The sequence below is a fragment of the Pseudomassariella vexata genome, assembly GCF_002105095.1.
Source record: "Pseudomassariella vexata strain CBS 129021 chromosome Unknown BCR38scaffold_4, whole genome shotgun sequence".
Lineage (NCBI taxonomy): Eukaryota > Fungi > Ascomycota > Sordariomycetes > Amphisphaeriales > Pseudomassariaceae > Pseudomassariella > Pseudomassariella vexata.
In genome coordinates, this window is record NW_024467959.1 from 1,965,088 (window position 1) to 1,982,870 (window position 17,783).

Genomic DNA, 17,783 nt, shown 5'->3' on the forward strand with positions numbered 1-17,783 from the left:
CTTTACTACGGAAAATATTAAATCTGGCTGGCGGAAGACTGGTATATGGCCCCTAGGCTCCGAAGGACTAGTCGACGTATCTTGTGATCCTCCGGAGCCTCATACACCAGATCCTCCGCCTCATATATCACCACCTTTAGTTGCTTTTACTCCTCAGAAAGCGCAGCAACTATCTAGCCAACTACAGTCGATAGAGAAAGCCGAGGGCGGGGTATCTCGTAAGATTCGTACTCTAGTAGGCAAGGCGGGCAAGACCCTTACACTCCAGGCCGCCGAGAATGCCAAATTACGTATCGAAAACGAGCAACTATATAAAGAACTCGATAAATACGCTCCAGATATACGCCAGCCCGTCGAGCCAGACCCGAATAAAGTATTCGTTAACTTATCAGCGATCCGAACAGCTCAGGACAAGCGAAATAAGCGAATACGACCTATTTTACCGGATAGGAGTTAGAAACTGATACTTTTCTCGAAGGAAGGGTCCCTCCTAAAAAGAGGGCTCGAAAGAATATATCTAAGTCATCGGACACTTAAATTAAGTATGTTCTGTATATAAATAACATGGACGAAGTATTTAGGTTGATTCAGTTAGACCCTGCAAAATGGGGGTGTGTGCAAAAAGGTGGTCAATGCGGTTAGATCCCAGAGGGATTATATATCCGTTGTAAGCAGCCTTTCAATCACAAGGATGCATCCTTGCGCTATTTTTTAAACACACCAAGAGCAGTTAGTTATTGTGAAAAAAGAACGGCAATTGCGAGAAAAGTGAGTTTCATTGTTTACTATAAACAAAGGTATCTTGCTTTCACTGGTTGCTAGCCAATGCACGTCTCAACTTTAAATACCCAGGGTACCGCCCCGTTGGAGCACACTTTTAGGTTTCGTAGGCAAGCACTCATATCATAACCATTATCACAGGTAAGTAAGTTCCTCAGTCAATAGACTTGTACGCACCAATTGGATCTTCTTTAGACCTTTGGAGCATCTGGGATTCCCAAAAGTTCCTCATGCGTACGCATAAGTCTTGTTGACGTCAGGGCTTCCCCTTCGTTCCACACGCTTGAATTCCTCATCACTTCATCACTTCTCATCCCGTTATCTTCAAACCAAACCCAAAATGAAGACGCCACGCAGCAACCTTACCATCCAGATTCCCTTCCGGAACCGTGCAACGGCTAGCGCGAACAGCACCGCCTGCCCTTCCAGCTCCGCCTCAAGCAGCGGTTCCGTAGTCAGCCAGCTCATATCGAAATTCGAGCTGCGCAACCAGCTGGCAAACAGCTATGACAAATTCGAGGAGCGCACATTCGCCACCCCGAAGTCGCCACGAAAGATCCACAAGTCGAAGGCCTACGAAATGTTCGATGACGCACTGCAGAGGAACCTGCCCAGCCCGTCCGAGTACGCCGAATTCTCGGGGAATCCGTACACGGGCGAGGAGGCAGATGCGATTGTGTATGGTAAGTTCTCTTCTGCTGAATCCGTGCCAGAGTCTACCAAGACCGGTTCTTCGGAGCAGAAGCCGGAGAAAAGGGAAGAATGGAGAAGCTCACCCATTTAGCAGGTCATTGAACTTGCCTACTACTCCGCATCGTATTACAAGACCGATTACGGGAAGCCCCTACTTAGTAGCCGGGAGTTATGCGAATGTACCCATCAGATCGAGAGGGATGAGGATGCGGCATTTATGTTCCTCACATCTAGGGAGCTGGTCGGAGATCGGGATATCGTTGACTCTGCCTATTCCTTACCAGATGCCCGCCGTGCGGGGGAAAGGGGTGATGGGTGGGTGGCGAGTAAAATTAAGCGGTCCTGTGGTGGGTCGGCCGAGGGAAGTGATTAGTTCGCAGAGCGACTAGGTAAGTAAGGCAGCGCAGTGCGATGTTGGCAAATCGGTACAAGTTCTATCCTATTTGTTTCCTCGCAAATTATACCATCCATCACTTGTGTAACATGTAGAGCGGTTGTTCATGCTTCTCGATTGGTTCGTTTCGTTATTTGCAGATAACTTCACCACAGATAGAAATGAAAAAGTAGTTTATTGAATAAATCTTCCTTCCGTCGCGCCCAACCCCGCCATAGTCGTTTTGTACGGTGGAAAAGTCACTATGCCAGGTCTCGCAAAGCGGGTTGTGGAACAAACTTCTTTTTGGTCTCACTAAACCCTGCTGTTGTTGTCTTATAGTGGAAAACTCGTTACGCTTAGAGATTTATCTCAAATCAGAAACATGACCATGTCAAAACAACAGGCATGTTCATAGAACCTACAATCATGGACTCCAAACTATCCGATGAAGGACAATACTGTTCTCCCTCCATGAAGACACGTTTCTATCGGTTGCATAGATGCTGACCGGGGAAACAGGAATCTGTGGCTCTGGATCTGCCAGCAGCGGAGTCCGCACGTGGTAAAGCATATAGGTGAGACGAAGGGATCGAGACTGGAAGGACCATGAATTCTTGAAACAATTCATCAGACAGTGGTACTGTCTGTCAAAATTAGTGATCTCTGTTTCAAAGTGATCTTCGGGTCTCATGAGTTACAGATAGTACTGGGGTACACAGAGAGATAGATGTGTGATCTACTTAGGTAAGCTAGGCTAGTGCTGGGGCTGGAACCAAGTAGAAGTGGCCGACACGCACAGACCACCTTAACAGATAGCGAGAACAAGATAACAGAGGACTAGTGGCACACAGTCCACTGGCGGAGCCCTAGTTACTCCGTAACAATGTACACTAGTTAGATAGGTAACATTCTACCGTTACACCTGACGGAGGTTAACTTAGCTCAATCAACATCACAATCCTCCATGACAATACAGGCAAGAGAGCTATATTGGGGATGACGATGATGATGAGGAAAAACTAGTATCAGGCATCTGCTACAGAACAGCTACCTATGGGCAGTTTTCTCAAGCGCTGCACCCAGCCCACAGCCGGTTTGCATGGGGCACGCAACAGATAGCTAGACTGTTGTCCAGGTATGCTCTCGTAACTAATTTGCAAGGGAATCCATCAATACATAAATATATCGAAACCCGAAGATTGACCACGTGTGCAGTGTCACAAGATAATTCGGCCTGCATCTTCAGGCAAAACTCGTGCTGTGAGAATTGGCCTCGCCTTAATATTGTGTACGTTGTCCGGCCTTGACTTCTTCCGGTGTATAATCTGAATTGCATCGTTGGATTCGACTTGTTTCTGCATTGTCCGGACTTGACATAGCCCGCCGGATGACTCGCTATTATCAGCGCCGCGAGAAGTTATAGCCATCACTTAAATCGTCGGAAGTTTTGGCGGGACTCGGCCCACCATCCAAACCAGATCGTCAGACCCACGTGCAGAAGACTTGGTAAGTGGGCCTCGGCACTCGTCCCTTTTTCTTATGGAGATATCAACTAGATCGGGATAATATATGATTGGTTATCCTCTCATTGCTGGAACATTTCCACGGCGAATCGCGAGGACGTCATCATTACAGCGGAACCGTATTATCTCACTATGATCTCAGCTTGAAGTTTCGGAAGCTGAAAGTATCACCATACCGATTTGAAGCTAACAATACCGTGATGATATAATGGCTCGCGACTGTGAAAAGAGCGATTCGGTCTTCGCGATGATAGACGGATGATAGACGGAGGTATAAAGAGGCAGGAGGGAACGGAGGGCAAGAGACTTTGTTACTGCTTCATCATCAAACACAATAACCTCTCCAACTGAACTCGAACAGATCACCTTCAACCACATTGTACTCCGGTTCCTATTCGCAACCACACTCAAATCGCAAACATGCTCGGCAAGATTGCTCTCGAAGAAGCCTACGAGATGGCTGGCATGGAAGCCAAGTCAGCTCGTGAGGCAGAACTTTACATCCATCCTAAAGACCGCGAGCGCTACATGTCCCAAATCAGCGACCTCAACGACAAGCGTGTGAAACTGGCCGATGAACATGGCATCGGCTACACCATCGTGTCTTTGACCGTCCCGGGCATCCAAGGCATCGCCGACCAAGCCGAGGCCGAAGCCCGCGCCAACGAGATCAACAATTGGGCCTACGAGCAGATCAAGTCCAAGCCCGACAAGCTGGGCGCCTTCGCAACACTCTCCATGCACGACCCCGTGCAAGCAGGCCAGGAACTCCGCCGTTGCGTCAAAGACCTTGGCTTCCACGGCGCCCTGCTCTGCAATTGGCAACATAGCGGTCCCAACGGCGAGACGTACTTGTTCTATGACCAGCCCCAGTACGATGCCTTCTGGAAGGTGGTCACTGAGCTCGACATCCCTGTCTACATACACCCGTCCGCCCCTGCGGACGTCATCTTCGAAAAGCTGTACCTGCAGCGCAAGTATCTCATCGGCCCGCCCCTGTCCTTCGCCAACGCCGTGTCCCTGCACCTAATGGGCATGATCACCAACGGAGTCTTCGACCGCCACCCCAAGCTGAAGATTATCGTCGGGCACTTGGGTGAGCACATCCCCTTCGACTTTTGGCGCATCAACCACTGGCTCGAGGACGTCGAGCGACCCATCGCCAAGGCACAGGGCAATGTCATGTGCGAGAAGACGATCTACCACTACTTCAAGACCAACATCTGGGTCACGACCAGCGGCCACTTCTCCACGGCAACGCTGCAGTATGTGATCAATGAGATTGGTGCCGATCGTGTGCTGTTCAGTGTCGATTACCCGTACGAGACGATTGAGAACTGCTGTGCTTGGTGGGACGGCGAGGCGGATGCGGTCAAGAAAGCGGTCGGTGGTGTGGAGAACTACAAGAAGATTGGAAGGGAGAACGCGAAGGCGCTGTTGAAGCTGGGGAAGTACCACGACTCGGAGGCCCCTGTTTCGTAGGGAAATTTGCATGTGCGATATAAAGTAGAGAATCATAGATGTACACTAAAGAGGGAGCGCTGTATGAAATCAATATTGTAAAATCATCATTCTTGCTCACGATGCTTCACTCTGTCTTTAATAATCATCTTCGGATGCTGCCGTGTCTGTTGGCCAAATTTTATTAAGAGAGAATTTGGCGAAACGTTAGGCGGAGATCCCAGCTGCCCTGCTCAGCTAATGAACCCCTGGACGTAATTGGTGATATAAAGAGACCGCCTCTTTCGGCAGCTCCGATATCTATCATTATATATGCACACCAGCTGACGCAGTGCACTTACACTAGCGCAGTGGTGCACCGCATTATACTAATAGGGGCACTTTACCCGAAATCACCTACATTTAGCGGAATGGTTAACGTACCCCACAAGCAAGTTGGCCACTTTTTCTTGGCACCGTACGAACAACCTTTTAATTAACATCTTTACACATACCAAGATGGGATCGAATTCGAAAGAAAGAAACTCAAAAGCTAGCCCTGACAAAGCTAGTCAATATGTCGTGGGGCTGCGATCTTATACGGGCGAGGCTGTTATATACGGTGGTTATCCGTAGCGCGATCGCCTTCGGGGCGACTGCGTGGCATACTATAAGTGAGGAACCGGCAGGGCCAGCTAAGAGCCTGATGGGGATACAGAACGAGTGCCTCCGGGTAGTCTGTGGCGCCCACAAAGCGACGCCGGTTCGCCACCTGGAAGCAGAAGCAGCAATCCCGCCACTAGACCTCTATCTTAGTGCCCGGGCTGCTAAGTTTGAAGAACGGCTACGGCTTAGCGGGAAGAGAAATCTGCTTCGCAGCGCGAGCGCTAAAGCGTCACATATACTCCGGCAGGATAGGCCGGCGAAGAGGAAGCAGGCGTCGCAGCTACTCCGACCGGCAGGGTACACTATGGAGAAGGAGGCCCGGGGCTCCGAGTGGATGAGTGAGGAAAAGGAGGTCCCGGCTGCCCTCCTCGGCCACTGGAGGAAAAGATGGCTCACCGGAGCAGAGCATCACGATCGCCAGCGACGCGCTATCGCTGAGGAACCGGAGGGCCCTTCGATGCAGATACCGAAAGGGGACAGGTATTTTGGCCTGAACCGACTGGAGGCGTCTACGCTGTGCCAGATCAGGACGGAAAAAATAGGACTAGCAGCCTTCTTATTCAAGACAGGGGCTTTTGGCGTGTACTCGCCGCTATGCCGCTGTGGCGACGCCCCTGAGACGGCAGAGCACGTAATCATCTTTTGCGGGCTGTTGGAAGGACCGAGGGAACGATTACGGGCCGCCATCGCACCACGGCCACTATACTCTCGCAGAGACCTCGCAACGGCAACAGGAGAACCAGTAGTTAGTGGGACTATTGTAAGGTGGCTGCTAGGGACGGGTCGGACAGCTTCAAGGCCCAGATAGCATCGATCTTCTCAGGGGGGACTTTGTTGGTAGGTTGAGAACCAACATAGTATGGTAGTGGACGTAACGCAGTCGCCAATAGGGCGAACCGACGACGCAGCGTATGTATTTAGTCCAGCCATTAGGGCACGGTTTGACATACGGGAGTACTAGTAGAGGTACCGGGGGCTTCGAGCCTACGGCGTATTTAATAATAATAATACTTCATCGTTAATCGTAGGTGTAATCCTGGTTTTCCATTCCGGAACTTTGTGTATACTCAAGCTAAAGCAAAATCTAAGCAAGTAATGAGCATGATGACATCGTGCCTGCCCGATGTCCCGAATTCCGCACACTAAGCTAGCCCACTAGCATCTTTCAGTTTATCCGATGCGCCTTCATGCAGGAGATGCAGATGGCCTCGCACGGTTATCTGCAACTCTCGGACACCGCGTGGGGTAAAATCAACTACAATCGGAGGAGATGATTTTGAGGACTTAGACTGGATTCCACCTGAACCCCAACAGGAATCCTCGGATCAAGTTCCTCACCTCTTGTGTGAATCTCAACGCTTGCAGGTCAACGCCCTTTTCTTCAACGTTGTCGTCCCAATTACCGCCAATCACCAAAATCTACCACTGAACACATCGACACTATCCCACGCAATGGCCCACTCCAACTCCCACCCCCAGCATTCTGTCTCCAACCTCCCGCAACTCCACAAATTCATCACGGGACACAACTCCTCAGGCGAAGCCATCGTGCAAACGCACAGCGACTTCGACTGGCGCCCCTTTGACAACAAAAACATGTCCTTCAGTGTTGTCTACACGACATCGCAGATGCCGGTTGACCTAAACCACGACCAGGACCTCGCCGCGCACAACACGCTGATGCAGACGCCCGAGCGTCTCGGGCTCGTCAACCCCGGGGGCACGGTAATGCGCTGCGTCGACTTCAAGCCCGGATATGCGTGCGGTATGCACCGCACGCAGAGTCTGGACTATGGTATTGTGCTTGAGGGAAGTATTGAGATGCGGCTTGATTCCGGGGAGGTGCACAAGATGAAGCGGGGGGATGTGGCGGTGCAGAGAGCGACGCAGCATCAGTGGGTTAATACGAGCGACACGGAATGGGCGAGGATGATGTTTGTGTTGCAGGATTGTAAGAACTTGGTTGTGGGCGACAAGGAGATGGTCGAGGACCTTGGAGTTAATGAGTCCGATTTGCCACCCAGCCAGGCCGGTAAGCTGTGAGAGATGAAGGTTCCTTGGTAAAATGTATGGGGAAATACAACCAAATTTGTGGGCTGCGACTCTGTTCAACATTGGAAAGTTCTATCCACCCAACCAACGGCGCGCAGAATGCGACCTTGCAAGCTAGTTCAATTGAGCCATCCCCGAGTGGAGGGCTCCTCAGTAATGTGACTCAGACGCGAGTACATGTGTCTTTCCTATGGAAAAGCAATGTGGCGAAAAGAATTACTAGGTGTGGAGCAATTAAAATCTCTAGCGCCGGCTCCCAGTCTATGCAGCGACAGTATCCCGATTCACCCCAAGTCCGGCAAACTTGCAGTCCATCTTCATCACCCGAGTATTCAACTCATTCTCTTTGGAGAGAACTGGCAAAACAATAATTTCGAGATCTCTTGGATTGAACCATCCGCGATCCTCCATGGTCTCTATGAAAACTCGGTTGAACACAGGGCGGTCGGCCACTACCTGACAGAGCTCATGTCGGTTGCCACCTGTGATGAGTCCATGCATTCCATCCTGGGTGATCCAGGTGGTATCAGGCATTCTAAGAGTCTCGGCAAAACATACACAATGCTCTTAGTGGATCTGATAAACCCTATACGAGAAAAGTGGTTGGACTGGTTATTATGTTGAGGTTTGCCACATTCAATGTCTCTTCGCCAATAATGATTTCCCTGTCGATTCAGAGTCTTCAAGTTGCGCATCTCCCGCAGTGACTCTCTTCTTCCTCGAAGCTATGTAAAATCCCAATCCGAACCCGAGTGTATGATAGCTTTTTGGTGTATACTACCAGAATCTCAAGTTTGTTTCCGCTTGTTCTAAGCAAGTACCCCATCCAACCGAGGTCAAGACTCCCATTAACGTAGTCCCAAACAATTTACAGCTCTTGAATGTCTTTGCAGCAGGTCAGGATGGTAGCCAAGCCATCTTCAGCGATGAAAGAGTTTGTAAGCACGATATCTTGAAAGTTTTAGGTCTTCTCCGGCCATTGAAATTCAGAAGGCTCGCCTGAAGTCCAACAAAGCCTGTCGCCTCGCAGAACTCGGATCATCGGTCCGCGAAGGGACGTTGCCATTTTCGTCATGTAGACTGGCTGCGCGATGCGGCAGAACTGTCTGGAAACCAGGCATGGCTGCGCCAGGGATGTTTGGTACGAAGTTAGCCTTTGCCGACGAGCTTGGTTTCGTTCTCATCCTTGTCCGACCAGAGAAAAGTGGAAGTACGAGCTACGATTATTCAGGAAGGTACGGACTGTTGAAGCCTGAAGGGTGACTGAGATAGCCCTGTGCTCCTGAGGTGCGAACGCTGTCGGGAAATACAACATACTAATGATCATGATTGAAAGCTGTCCGCAAGCTGTGACTTTCTCCAGGCCAAGAAAAGGTGCCCATCGAGGTTGTATTTCCAGTCCCGCTTGGGGTCCCTCGCCAAGAGGATGACAAAATAAATCACAAATGGTGGAATAATATGGAATAGCTCAAAGTGTATCCCACGTAGTGATTTTGCTTGGGCGGCAGATGTAACATCGTACATTATGTCAATCTAACGTAATACTCTGGAGTATCGGGATATTCTGTATTATTCCAGGGGATGCGTCGTCTATTATGTCGTGCCCTTGCTCGTGCCTGCCAGAGTTTGTGCCTCGTACATGCTCTGCCTCGCGGCCTCAGACGTTCCTTTCTATTTAGAATGTCTACTTCCTCCCAATGAACAAGCACGAGACAGGCAAAAATATTCGGTCCATGTTGATCACGACTCCCTGTATCACAACTGTACAAGCCGTCCCGTCTTGGGCGAAACGTTGAAAACTTCCTCTAACGTTGCGTCGGCAGGAGAATTCCTAGCATCATTATATGAAGCATGAAGCATTGAAATACACCGTGGATATAGTTTAATTGTAGATCTCAGCTTTACCAGCAGAATATCAATTATTTGAAATAATCGAAGATCTCTGATAGGTTGATCGTATGAAGGTGGCCATTAGGACCTTTAGTAAAGAGCGATAAGCGGTGTTAGTCCCCCTTCGAATGATGCTAACTCAAAAGGAGGAGACTTCAGCCCATGCAAAAATTGGTTCTAACCAAAGATTGGGCTAATATCGTTGCGTCACCATATTTTGCACCCAAAATAACTGTTGTCCAGCAAAAACTACTCGTAAGTGGACCCGCCACCCATCACATCAGCCCAAGTTTCGTCAATGCGAATGAGTGGCATTTTCTTTTGCGCCCAGCATCGTATCATCGCTAATCATCGTGACCGTTAACCCCGTCGAATTCCTGCAGTCTGCGGAAACCTTGGACGTAGTTCCAGGTACGAACTTGACCGCAGCACACTGATTGTAATAATGTCAGCCCCATCCCCAGAGTGATGGAGTACATGGAAACTAACCTGATACAAAGTACCATCCGAGCTTTTGGCAACTACTTGCATCAATGCATCGGTTCCAGACAGAGACTCAGCGACAGGCATAGAAGGAAGACAGAACGAGCCGGTTCCCTTAATTTGCAATTTCATCAAAGTTCTAAACTTCATGGAGCCGTTCGCGGGAGCAATATTGATGGTAATGTCCATTGCTTCGTCGGTGGTTAGCATGCTCAGGGTGCCGCCATCAACGGGGTATTTAGTGACGACAGTTCGTTTGGAAGCGTCAAAACTCCCGCAGGGGGCCTGGTTCTCCTTGTCATCATCGAAACCGATGTTAGGAGGGTCTTGAAGAACGAAGTGAGCGTGGATTAAGGGAGCGCAGAGAAGACAGAGAAGGAATGATATGACCCGCATGTTGCACTTGGTCCAAGAACGATGAATATAAGTGACTAATGTAAACTTGACTGTAAGAGATGGACTGAAATAACATATTTTACATTCACACATCTTATCGAAGCGGCGGCGAGGCTGTATATGTCGATAAATTCTAGGTTCAATTGCCGGTGCTGTGAGTTCAACTATCTTCAGGCTGATAATAAACCACAGGTACTGAGTTCAAGAAGGAAACGGGAATGTTTCGCCAATCGCGACGGGAAGATGCGTCAGTTGAAGATAGATATCGTGGGACCAATGGCATCTAATCCGGCACTCTGGAGATCCTCACGAATAGTCCGATGCATGGGACGGCCTTGTTCTTGATCTGGACTTGAAAGTTTGTTTCTGAAACATTCTCCATCACCATCAGGGTATACACAAATCCTAATTGCCCTCAACCCAATCACACGGAAGCTGTCCAAATGTTACTTTGTCTCAGAACATCAGATGTTGACCCAAACTTGTGTTGATGTCGATCTCGCTGGCTCTCTTGGCGATCTGGAACGACCCATGGAGGAGAGGTTTCTAGTTTGGAAACTCGAAGCGCAGGTAATCTGGACGGCGACCATCTTACTCGCGTGGACTGAAGTGTCGCAACTGTTACAGCTAAATCTTCTCTCCTTCGTTTTGGCCTTTCGCTCATTTAATATATTATCCCTTTATTCGGCCCAACAAGTTTCCGTCCAATCGCTTGGTCCAATCCCCTTCTCTCAGGATCGATAACGGTGGCATATGAAGCTTAGCAGTTATCGTGAGCATTTTTCAAACAATCATGTTTGACAATGGACTTTCATATGATCGGTCAGGCGGGCGAGGGAAAATTTGTATCAGATTCGACCTGATGACGTTGAGCTATTCCTCTGACGCTTTAAGTATAATTTCTTCGTTTTCAATTCTCGAAACATCTTTGTATTTACGCATCACTCCTCTTCCGACCTCTAACTCCATACAAACCCACTGCAATACGGCCTACCAGCACCATGCTGTTCCTTTCCATCATCCTCATGGCTGCACCAGCCTGGACACACTTCGTGCTCCAATCCCCTCCCTCCCTAGGCTTCTCCGACGAAAAAGAACCCCAAGCCCCCTGCGGAGGCTTCGACCCGGCTACAGTACGGGACACAGTAACAGCCTGGCCAGTCTCGGGACACCCCGTCAGTCTGACCAGCACCCACTCCATGGCGACGTGGGTCTTCCGCGCTGCGACCCTGACGAACCCAACCGTATTCATGGACATGCAACCCAACATCAGCCAGTCCGGGCTGGGCAACATGTGTTTTACCGTTACAGCCCCGCCGAGCCTCGCTGGTCAGCAGGGGATTGTACAGGTAGTGCAGGCGGGCATGATGGGGATGGATCCGAACATGCCCGGGATGACGGGTATGGATCACATGATGGGAGAAATGCTGTATCAGTGTGCCGCGGTGAGGTTCACCAACGACGCCCCCGCTGCGATGACGAGGGATTGTACGAATTCGTCGACGGTGAAAGCGGATTTGATGCCTATCATGGCGGGCAGCTTACTGAATAAGTGGGGGACTTCGGGGAAGGAGGGGTCCAACTCTACGGCATCTCCGTCGGGCAAGTCGGCGGGCAGCAAGGGGTTTGCGGTTGGTAACTGGCTAGGATTGGTTGGGGTTACGGCGCTGGTCGCTTTCGTCTAGACATCGGCATATTGTATAAAGCTGTATAGTTAATCTGTGAATTTGACCCTACTGGTTGACGGTCACTGGCAAGACAGATTACTTCCGCGGAAGCCACTGTGATTGATATCTGATCTCTATTTGGCGACACGTACGAAGTTTACAGTATAAGGAGGATTTCAACTTGAACAAGAAAGGCCTCCATTTGCGGTGTGCGTGAATTCAGTGACTGGCGCCTGCTCGATGTCCTGGGAAATGGATGCTCTTGCAAGCCAGCGGGTAGAGATTGCCCCTCTTTCACAATAGCCGGGAACAACGGTTGGGAGCACTCAGGCAACACAACGAAGGTGGAGCGAAAACGGCACCTCCGTTTTTTGGGAACCCCGGCCAACAGAAATCTAGCTATCTAGCGAGCTTTGACGTTCACTCAACCCTAACTGAACTGGAAGCTTCTATAGCTTCCAAACTAGGTCATGAAAAAATCAAGGATGCCTATTTTGAGTTATTTTCTTCCCACAATAGCTCCCGTCAGTTTCTCTTTTTAACAGAATTATTTCGTGCTTTGACTTGTACTCTTTTGCAATTGTCTTCGTTTTTCTCATGTTTTGGGGACTTGGGTTCTTCATTTTTCCTATTGTTCAAACAGCTCCGCCACTTTCTTTTTCTTCTAAATAAATCATGCAGCAATGGTATAATGGTGGAAAAGCCCAGGCGACAAACTTCCTGAAGTATACTATTATACTGTGTCCAGACGTTCTAGCTGAGCTAGATATTCCTCGCGGGTTTATGATTTCTTACAAAGAGATGGCGACAGCAGTCCCGCCGGGATGGTTTTATACCGGGATACAATAGAATTTTATCTTCAAAGAACAGGTTTGTTTGATGACTGACTGACGTCTTTTTCCTGGCCTGGCCCCTTTTAATCAACCAGCATACAGTTTACTGGATATAAAAGCCATATAAATACGCCCCAGCCAGACCCTTTAATACTACTAACGATTTCAGTCCGTTTGTTTCCACAATTGTTATAAAACGTTCCGCAATATTCTTTTTTACCCTCATTTCTAGACAAATCACTTAATTACTAAGAAGCAGAGCCTTCTTATCATACCGTCCAATATTCTTTAGATCAAATGCCAGTCAGACTCCCAAAACAAATCTGCGGCCACAGCCTTACGAAGTCCCACGTAGACTGTATCCTCACACAGCTCCCCTGGCACGTCAAAGACGGCGCAAAAGCTGCGCCGACTGCCACACCAAAGCCGCATCCAGCATCCTCGAAATTCTCAAGCTCGTACGCGACACGCCAGAGAATATGCAATGAGTACCATCTCTCGGCAGTATCTGCTACAATATCTACTAGACCGGATCTGTCCACTGCGGCTCCAAAAACGGCGGCTCCACGCTGCCCTGGGATGAAGTTATCGAGTGCTGGCCCAGCGTGGCTAGTGAGGTGTGTTTACTCGTGAGCAGCTGAAGAAATTGTTCTCTGTCGCGGGGAGGTGGGATAGGGGTATGGTGCAGGAGATCTTGCGGACGCTGACCCGGCTCGCGACGGAGTAGATCATGGTAGTGAAGCTGTTGCCCTACATGAGGATAGGGAGGGATTTTCTGTTGCGTGGGAGGAAGCGGCGGGGATGGGTAGGTTGGATGATCATATTCAGAGTCTTAGGATGCTGCTTACTAGGGTTCAGGCCTCTGAGCAGGAAGACACTCTTAAAGATAATGGGGTTGAGCTGAGGACAGTGAGCGGTCTTGTTCAGTCTTCATTTGCTGCTATCGAGGATAATACACAGAGATCACATCCGGCTTGGTGGTAAATTGCTGGAGTTACTTTGGAGCTGTGGATTCGAAGGGAGACACATTAGTATATTGCATGTGCAATTTGAAAGTTCTCTTGTGCCTTTTAGGGTCATGGGGTGGCCGAAACATGTTCTTCCGCTTTACACATAGTTGCCGCAGCGATCGTTAATAGCAAGTTGGCAATTGCCAACTCAACTTAAGTTCCGACGACCAAGCTCAAGCACGCCCCATATCCTCACTTTTCTCAAGCATAACCATTGTTCTGTTGATTGACCGTTCTGCATCCCAAAGAAGTGACAGCTTTCCACACCGATTCCGAGCCTGAAGAACAACTATCATTTCCTGTCTGTTCTGGAGCAAGTAAGCACCATTAACTTTGATAAGCGCGAATTCTTGTATACTTACATTGCTATTTTAGAACCCGTGCAATTACTGTTCAAGGCCTCTCGATTGCCTCTCGATAGCCGCTGTTCTGGTAAGTATAACTTGGGTCTCAAGACAAATTATTATTCACATGTGCTCATTTTAATTTCACAGCAACTACGTGATTGCTTCTTCATCTGAAGCTGGTGCGAGAAAACTTAATAATCACAGGTGAGTACCGGTATTTCCTAACTTTGTTTATACTTGTTGCTGATCTGATTGTACCTTACCCAGCAGTTCGTTGACTATCGTGGCTAGCGTCATGGGTGTCCTTGGTTTTCTTAGCACCATCACCAAGCCGATCAAGACAGCTGTCGCAGGCTGCTTTGGCTTGTATTCGGATGGCGAGGCCATGTGGGGCGAGTCTTGTGCGCTTGAATATCACGCACCTGCGTCTCCTCCATTCCGTCCTCACCTATTGAGCCCCGTGCCTGAGGAGTCTGAATCTAAGGTTGAGACATTAACAGCAGCTGCTTAAACAGAGCAAGGCGCAGGCCGTGAACGGCTAAATACACATCTGAAAGCGGAGTACTGGGAGGGATACCGAGGTCTGGCTGAACTCCGCCTTTACGCCGATTGGCCATAAGCCATCAAAGGGTCCTGGAAGGGCAATCCATCCCTTTCTCATCAAGTTCCCCAAATTCACCATTGTCAGGTTCCTAAATCCTGAAGTAACTTACACTTCCCTTGCTTCCTATTTTCCCGTAAACAAATATGTGCCAATTGAGGTCCTAACCCCATCTCGTTTTGTTCTTATCTGTAACTCCACAGCTTATAGCTTACCTCCGGTCCTCACCTCAATCCCATGTAATGGCCGAAACACTAGCCGCCCAGCTTGCTGTCGAGCAAACTGGCCCCGGCGAATTCATATCCCAATCCCTCCCGGCATGGATGGGCAACTCCCTCCCCATCGCCTACGGCGGCTGTACCCTCGGTATAGCAACTCGCGCCGCCATTGTGACCGTCCCGTCCTCGCACTCGCTGTACTCCCTTGTTGGCCATTACCTCGGCCCCGCCTCCATCAAGCAAAAGCTCCTGTGCACTGTCCATACTATGCGCAACACCAAGAACTTCGCCACCCGGCGCGTCGAAGTCAAACAACACCAGCCCGACGGAAAACTCCGTGTTTGTCTCGAGCTTTTGGCTGATTTCCATGTCCAAGAGCCCGAACTGATGTCTTACTCTGCCCTGCCATCACACCCATACTCTGGTCCAGACAGCAACCCCACCATCCCCGCCCTCGCAACATCCCTTGCTAACGAAGGAAAGCTGGATAAGCGCCAAGCTGCCTTAGCGGTGGCGCCGGACGGAATGTTCAAAATGACCACCAAGTACTTCGACATGCGGCCGTGTGTGGAGGGGCCAGCTGGGCAAACCCTTTTTGGACTGGCGAGGGGGATCCCAACGACACAGGATGAGCTGTCCGTTACGGAGAAGGCGTCAGCGGAGTGGGTGAAGACTTGGGACAAGGTGGATGGGGTCGGGGAAAGGATGGCTACGTTGAGTTTTCTAATGGATGGGGCGCTGGCGTTTTTGCCGCTGGCGCATAGCAGTATGTGGTGAGTGTCGGTAGCTCTCGGCGCGTTTCTTGCCCTTTGACCCATTTAAAGAGAGACATGGTCTTATCAGAACCAGACAGGACTTGGAGAAGAGTCTGCTAAGTCTGTTATCGCATAGGTTCGATGACACCGAAGCCAACTCGAGTCTAGACTTTGCCCTGCGCATTTTCGTTCCGAATATCGACTTGGGCGATTGGCATCTGCGCGAGAGAAAGACACATGCCGCTGGATTCGGGAGACAATACTCAGAGGGTCGTCTGTGGGATGAAAAAGGGACCTTGGTGGCTTGCATGACGCAGCAGTGTATTCTCAGGCCCAAAATGGCCCCGAAGACAAAGACGAAGGCGGAACTATAAGATACGGCATTGCCAAGCAGTATTATTATCACAGCCTAATGCTTTCTTGTACTTGGTCTCCATTTGCGGAGCTCTTACTAGTTATAAAGCTCCATCTCTTATCTTTAGGTTGAATGCCCAGGCGCATGCTGGCAGAGTCCAGCTTGATGGGCTGGGTCAGGTTCTAGTCGGCCGCTTGATCAGTCTAGCCAGGCATCCTCATAAACCTTTTCTTCCATTCACTCTCCTCAGGTGCACCGTGGCGTGATTGAGCTTAATCAAAGGTATGAGTCGGTTAGGAGGCCTAGCATAGCCATCATGTGAGGCGTATGTTGGCTGACAGATCGTAGTTTATATGTATGACCGGGGGTACATGTTAGTCCAGGTTGTTACACTTGTATAAGGCCTTTCGGCAAAAGATTTCTTTCAAAATAAAGATATAGGCTTTTAAAATCCAGTTATTGAAATGGTTACCGAGTTTTTCAACGTTTGCTGAGTTTGGTTGCATTTAACCTTGCCTTCGTCATCTGCAAGTGGTATCCGTTTTATTGCCGTCTGACTAGTGGTTCCTTACTTGCCTCCGTCCCAGCTCTAAACCAGAGGACTGTACGGGAAGATGTAATTACCGTTGTTAGGTTCTAACACAGCAGCTAGAGTAATTATCGGAAAGGGGAAGTGAGTGGGTTGAACTGCGTTAGCTACCATTTCCAGTATATCTTGGCAGGAGGTTTTGGCCTTAGTTTGTGGCTAATGAGGTTATTCTTGGGCTCACGTTACCCAGCTCCTGATCGCTGCAAACAATTACGGGAGGTGTTTTCGCTCATCTGAGGCTTTGCGTATCAGAAGTTGTTCGAATCGTCCGATGAAAGAAGCTATGATATCATTGAAAATCCTGGTAATATCCAAGTACCGGCGGTGATACGTAACCCCATGGGGGTTACCCTGTTAGCTATAGATAAGGTAGATAAGATAAGATAAGAGCTATAAAAGAGCTCTGCCAGGCCAGAATAACTGACCTAGCCAACCTTTCCTACTACAACAATTCACAACCTATATGCACATGGATTAGGCAATTTGGACCCGTGTTACGAACCGTTGGCCCTGAACCAACATTACAGGCCCGTCGGCAGGCCAGTGGATACTAGGATCACGGGACCCCGCATCGGAGGAAGGAAAGGACCGATAGGTCACGTGACCTACAGGGGTGGATATGTTGGATATGTTGGCTGTCCAACATATCCAAGGCCACGCCAGCCCTGGGAGCAGGCTGGCGAATGGTCCATCACCCTCGCCAAGATCGGTTATATCCCAGGACAGTCAAAGGAGGAGGCTGCGCGCTCGTTTCTACAAAGGATAAACGAGTTTTCAAAGCGCGATATAATAATCTATACAGACGGCTCGCTGGCTACCCATAGCGACAGGACCTTAGCTGGAGCAGGCTGGGCTGGTTATCAGGCCGGTAAAAGACTACTCTGCGGGTCCGAACTACTGGGCTCTCAGATAGAGGTATACGATGCGGAAGCCCACGCAGCACTACGGGGGCTTCAGGAGGCTGTAAAGCTTCCGTCCAACAGCATGGCAGATAACGTTCACATCTGCCTCGATAATCTCGCGGTTGCGGGTAGGCTCATCTGTCCAAGTCCCGGAAGCAGTCAAGCAAAGTTCACCGCCTTCCAAGAGCTGTCCAAAACCTGGTCACA

General features: G+C 49.5%; 6 protein-coding genes across 6 annotated transcripts; 5 read left to right on the forward strand and 1 right to left on the reverse strand.

The window, feature by feature from the left end:
- The first annotated feature begins 900 nt into the window (after window positions 1-900).
- BCR38DRAFT_427295 (uncharacterized protein) lies at window positions 901-1,853 on the forward strand. Its single transcript, XM_040859827.1, has 2 exons — window positions 901-1,463; window positions 1,568-1,853. The coding sequence occupies exons 1-2, from the start codon at window positions 1,287-1,289 to the stop codon at window positions 1,844-1,846; spliced, it is 456 nt and encodes a 151-aa protein (XP_040718135.1). The 5' UTR covers window positions 901-1,286; the 3' UTR covers window positions 1,847-1,853.
- A 1,640-nt stretch (window positions 1,854-3,493) lies between these two features.
- Window positions 3,494-4,908, forward strand: BCR38DRAFT_427298 (2,3-dihydroxybenzoic acid decarboxylase). The gene has a single exon (XM_040859828.1). The coding sequence runs from the start codon at window positions 3,793-3,795 to the stop codon at window positions 4,852-4,854; it is 1,062 nt and encodes a 353-aa protein (XP_040718136.1). The 5' UTR covers window positions 3,494-3,792; the 3' UTR covers window positions 4,855-4,908.
- Window positions 4,909-6,930: 2,022 nt separating this feature from the next.
- On the forward strand, window positions 6,931-7,521 carry BCR38DRAFT_338396 (uncharacterized protein; the record flags this gene model as incomplete). The annotated part of the gene is made up of 1 exon (XM_040855615.1): window positions 6,931-7,521. The coding sequence occupies one exon, from the start codon at window positions 6,931-6,933 to the stop codon at window positions 7,519-7,521; it is 591 nt and encodes a 196-aa protein (XP_040718137.1).
- A 2,194-nt stretch (window positions 7,522-9,715) lies between these two features.
- Window positions 9,716-10,299, reverse strand: BCR38DRAFT_407487 (uncharacterized protein; the record flags this gene model as incomplete). Its single annotated transcript, XM_040858172.1, has 2 exons — window positions 9,716-9,853; window positions 9,910-10,299. 2 exons carry the CDS (start codon window positions 10,297-10,299, stop codon window positions 9,716-9,718), a joined length of 528 nt encoding a protein of 175 aa, XP_040718138.1.
- Window positions 10,300-11,324: 1,025 nt separating this feature from the next.
- Window positions 11,325-11,984, forward strand: BCR38DRAFT_337696 (uncharacterized protein; the record flags this gene model as incomplete). Its single annotated transcript, XM_040855552.1, has 1 exon — window positions 11,325-11,984. One exon carries the CDS (start codon window positions 11,325-11,327, stop codon window positions 11,982-11,984), a length of 660 nt encoding a protein of 219 aa, XP_040718139.1.
- Window positions 11,985-14,825: 2,841 nt separating this feature from the next.
- BCR38DRAFT_427308 (thioesterase-like superfamily-domain-containing protein) lies at window positions 14,826-16,305 on the forward strand. The gene is made up of 2 exons (XM_040859829.1): window positions 14,826-15,748; window positions 15,867-16,305. The coding sequence occupies exons 1-2, from the start codon at window positions 15,000-15,002 to the stop codon at window positions 16,102-16,104; spliced, it is 987 nt and encodes a 328-aa protein (XP_040718140.1). The 5' UTR covers window positions 14,826-14,999; the 3' UTR covers window positions 16,105-16,305.
- The last annotated feature ends 1,478 nt before the right edge of the window (window positions 16,306-17,783 follow it).

What these genes read in the sequence shown, in the direction of transcription:
- BCR38DRAFT_427295 (XM_040859827.1), top strand. Translation starts at nt 1,287, where the DNA reads ATGACAAATTCGAGGAGCGCACATTCGCCACCCCGAAGTCGCCACGAA. An exon ending in GGCAGATGCGATTGTGTATG is followed by an intron (nt 1,464 to 1,567) that starts GTAAGTTCTCTT and finishes CCCATTTAGCAG; the next exon opens with GTCATTGAACTTGCCTACTA.
- BCR38DRAFT_427298 (XM_040859828.1), top strand. Translation starts at nt 3,793, where the DNA reads ATGCTCGGCAAGATTGCTCTCGAAGAAGCCTACGAGATGGCTGGCATG.
- BCR38DRAFT_427308 (XM_040859829.1), top strand. Translation starts at nt 15,000, where the DNA reads ATGGCCGAAACACTAGCCGCCCAGCTTGCTGTCGAGCAAACTGGCCCC. An exon ending in CTGGCGCATAGCAGTATGTG is followed by an intron (nt 15,749 to 15,866) that starts GTGAGTGTCGGT and finishes GTTATCGCATAG; the next exon opens with GTTCGATGACACCGAAGCCA.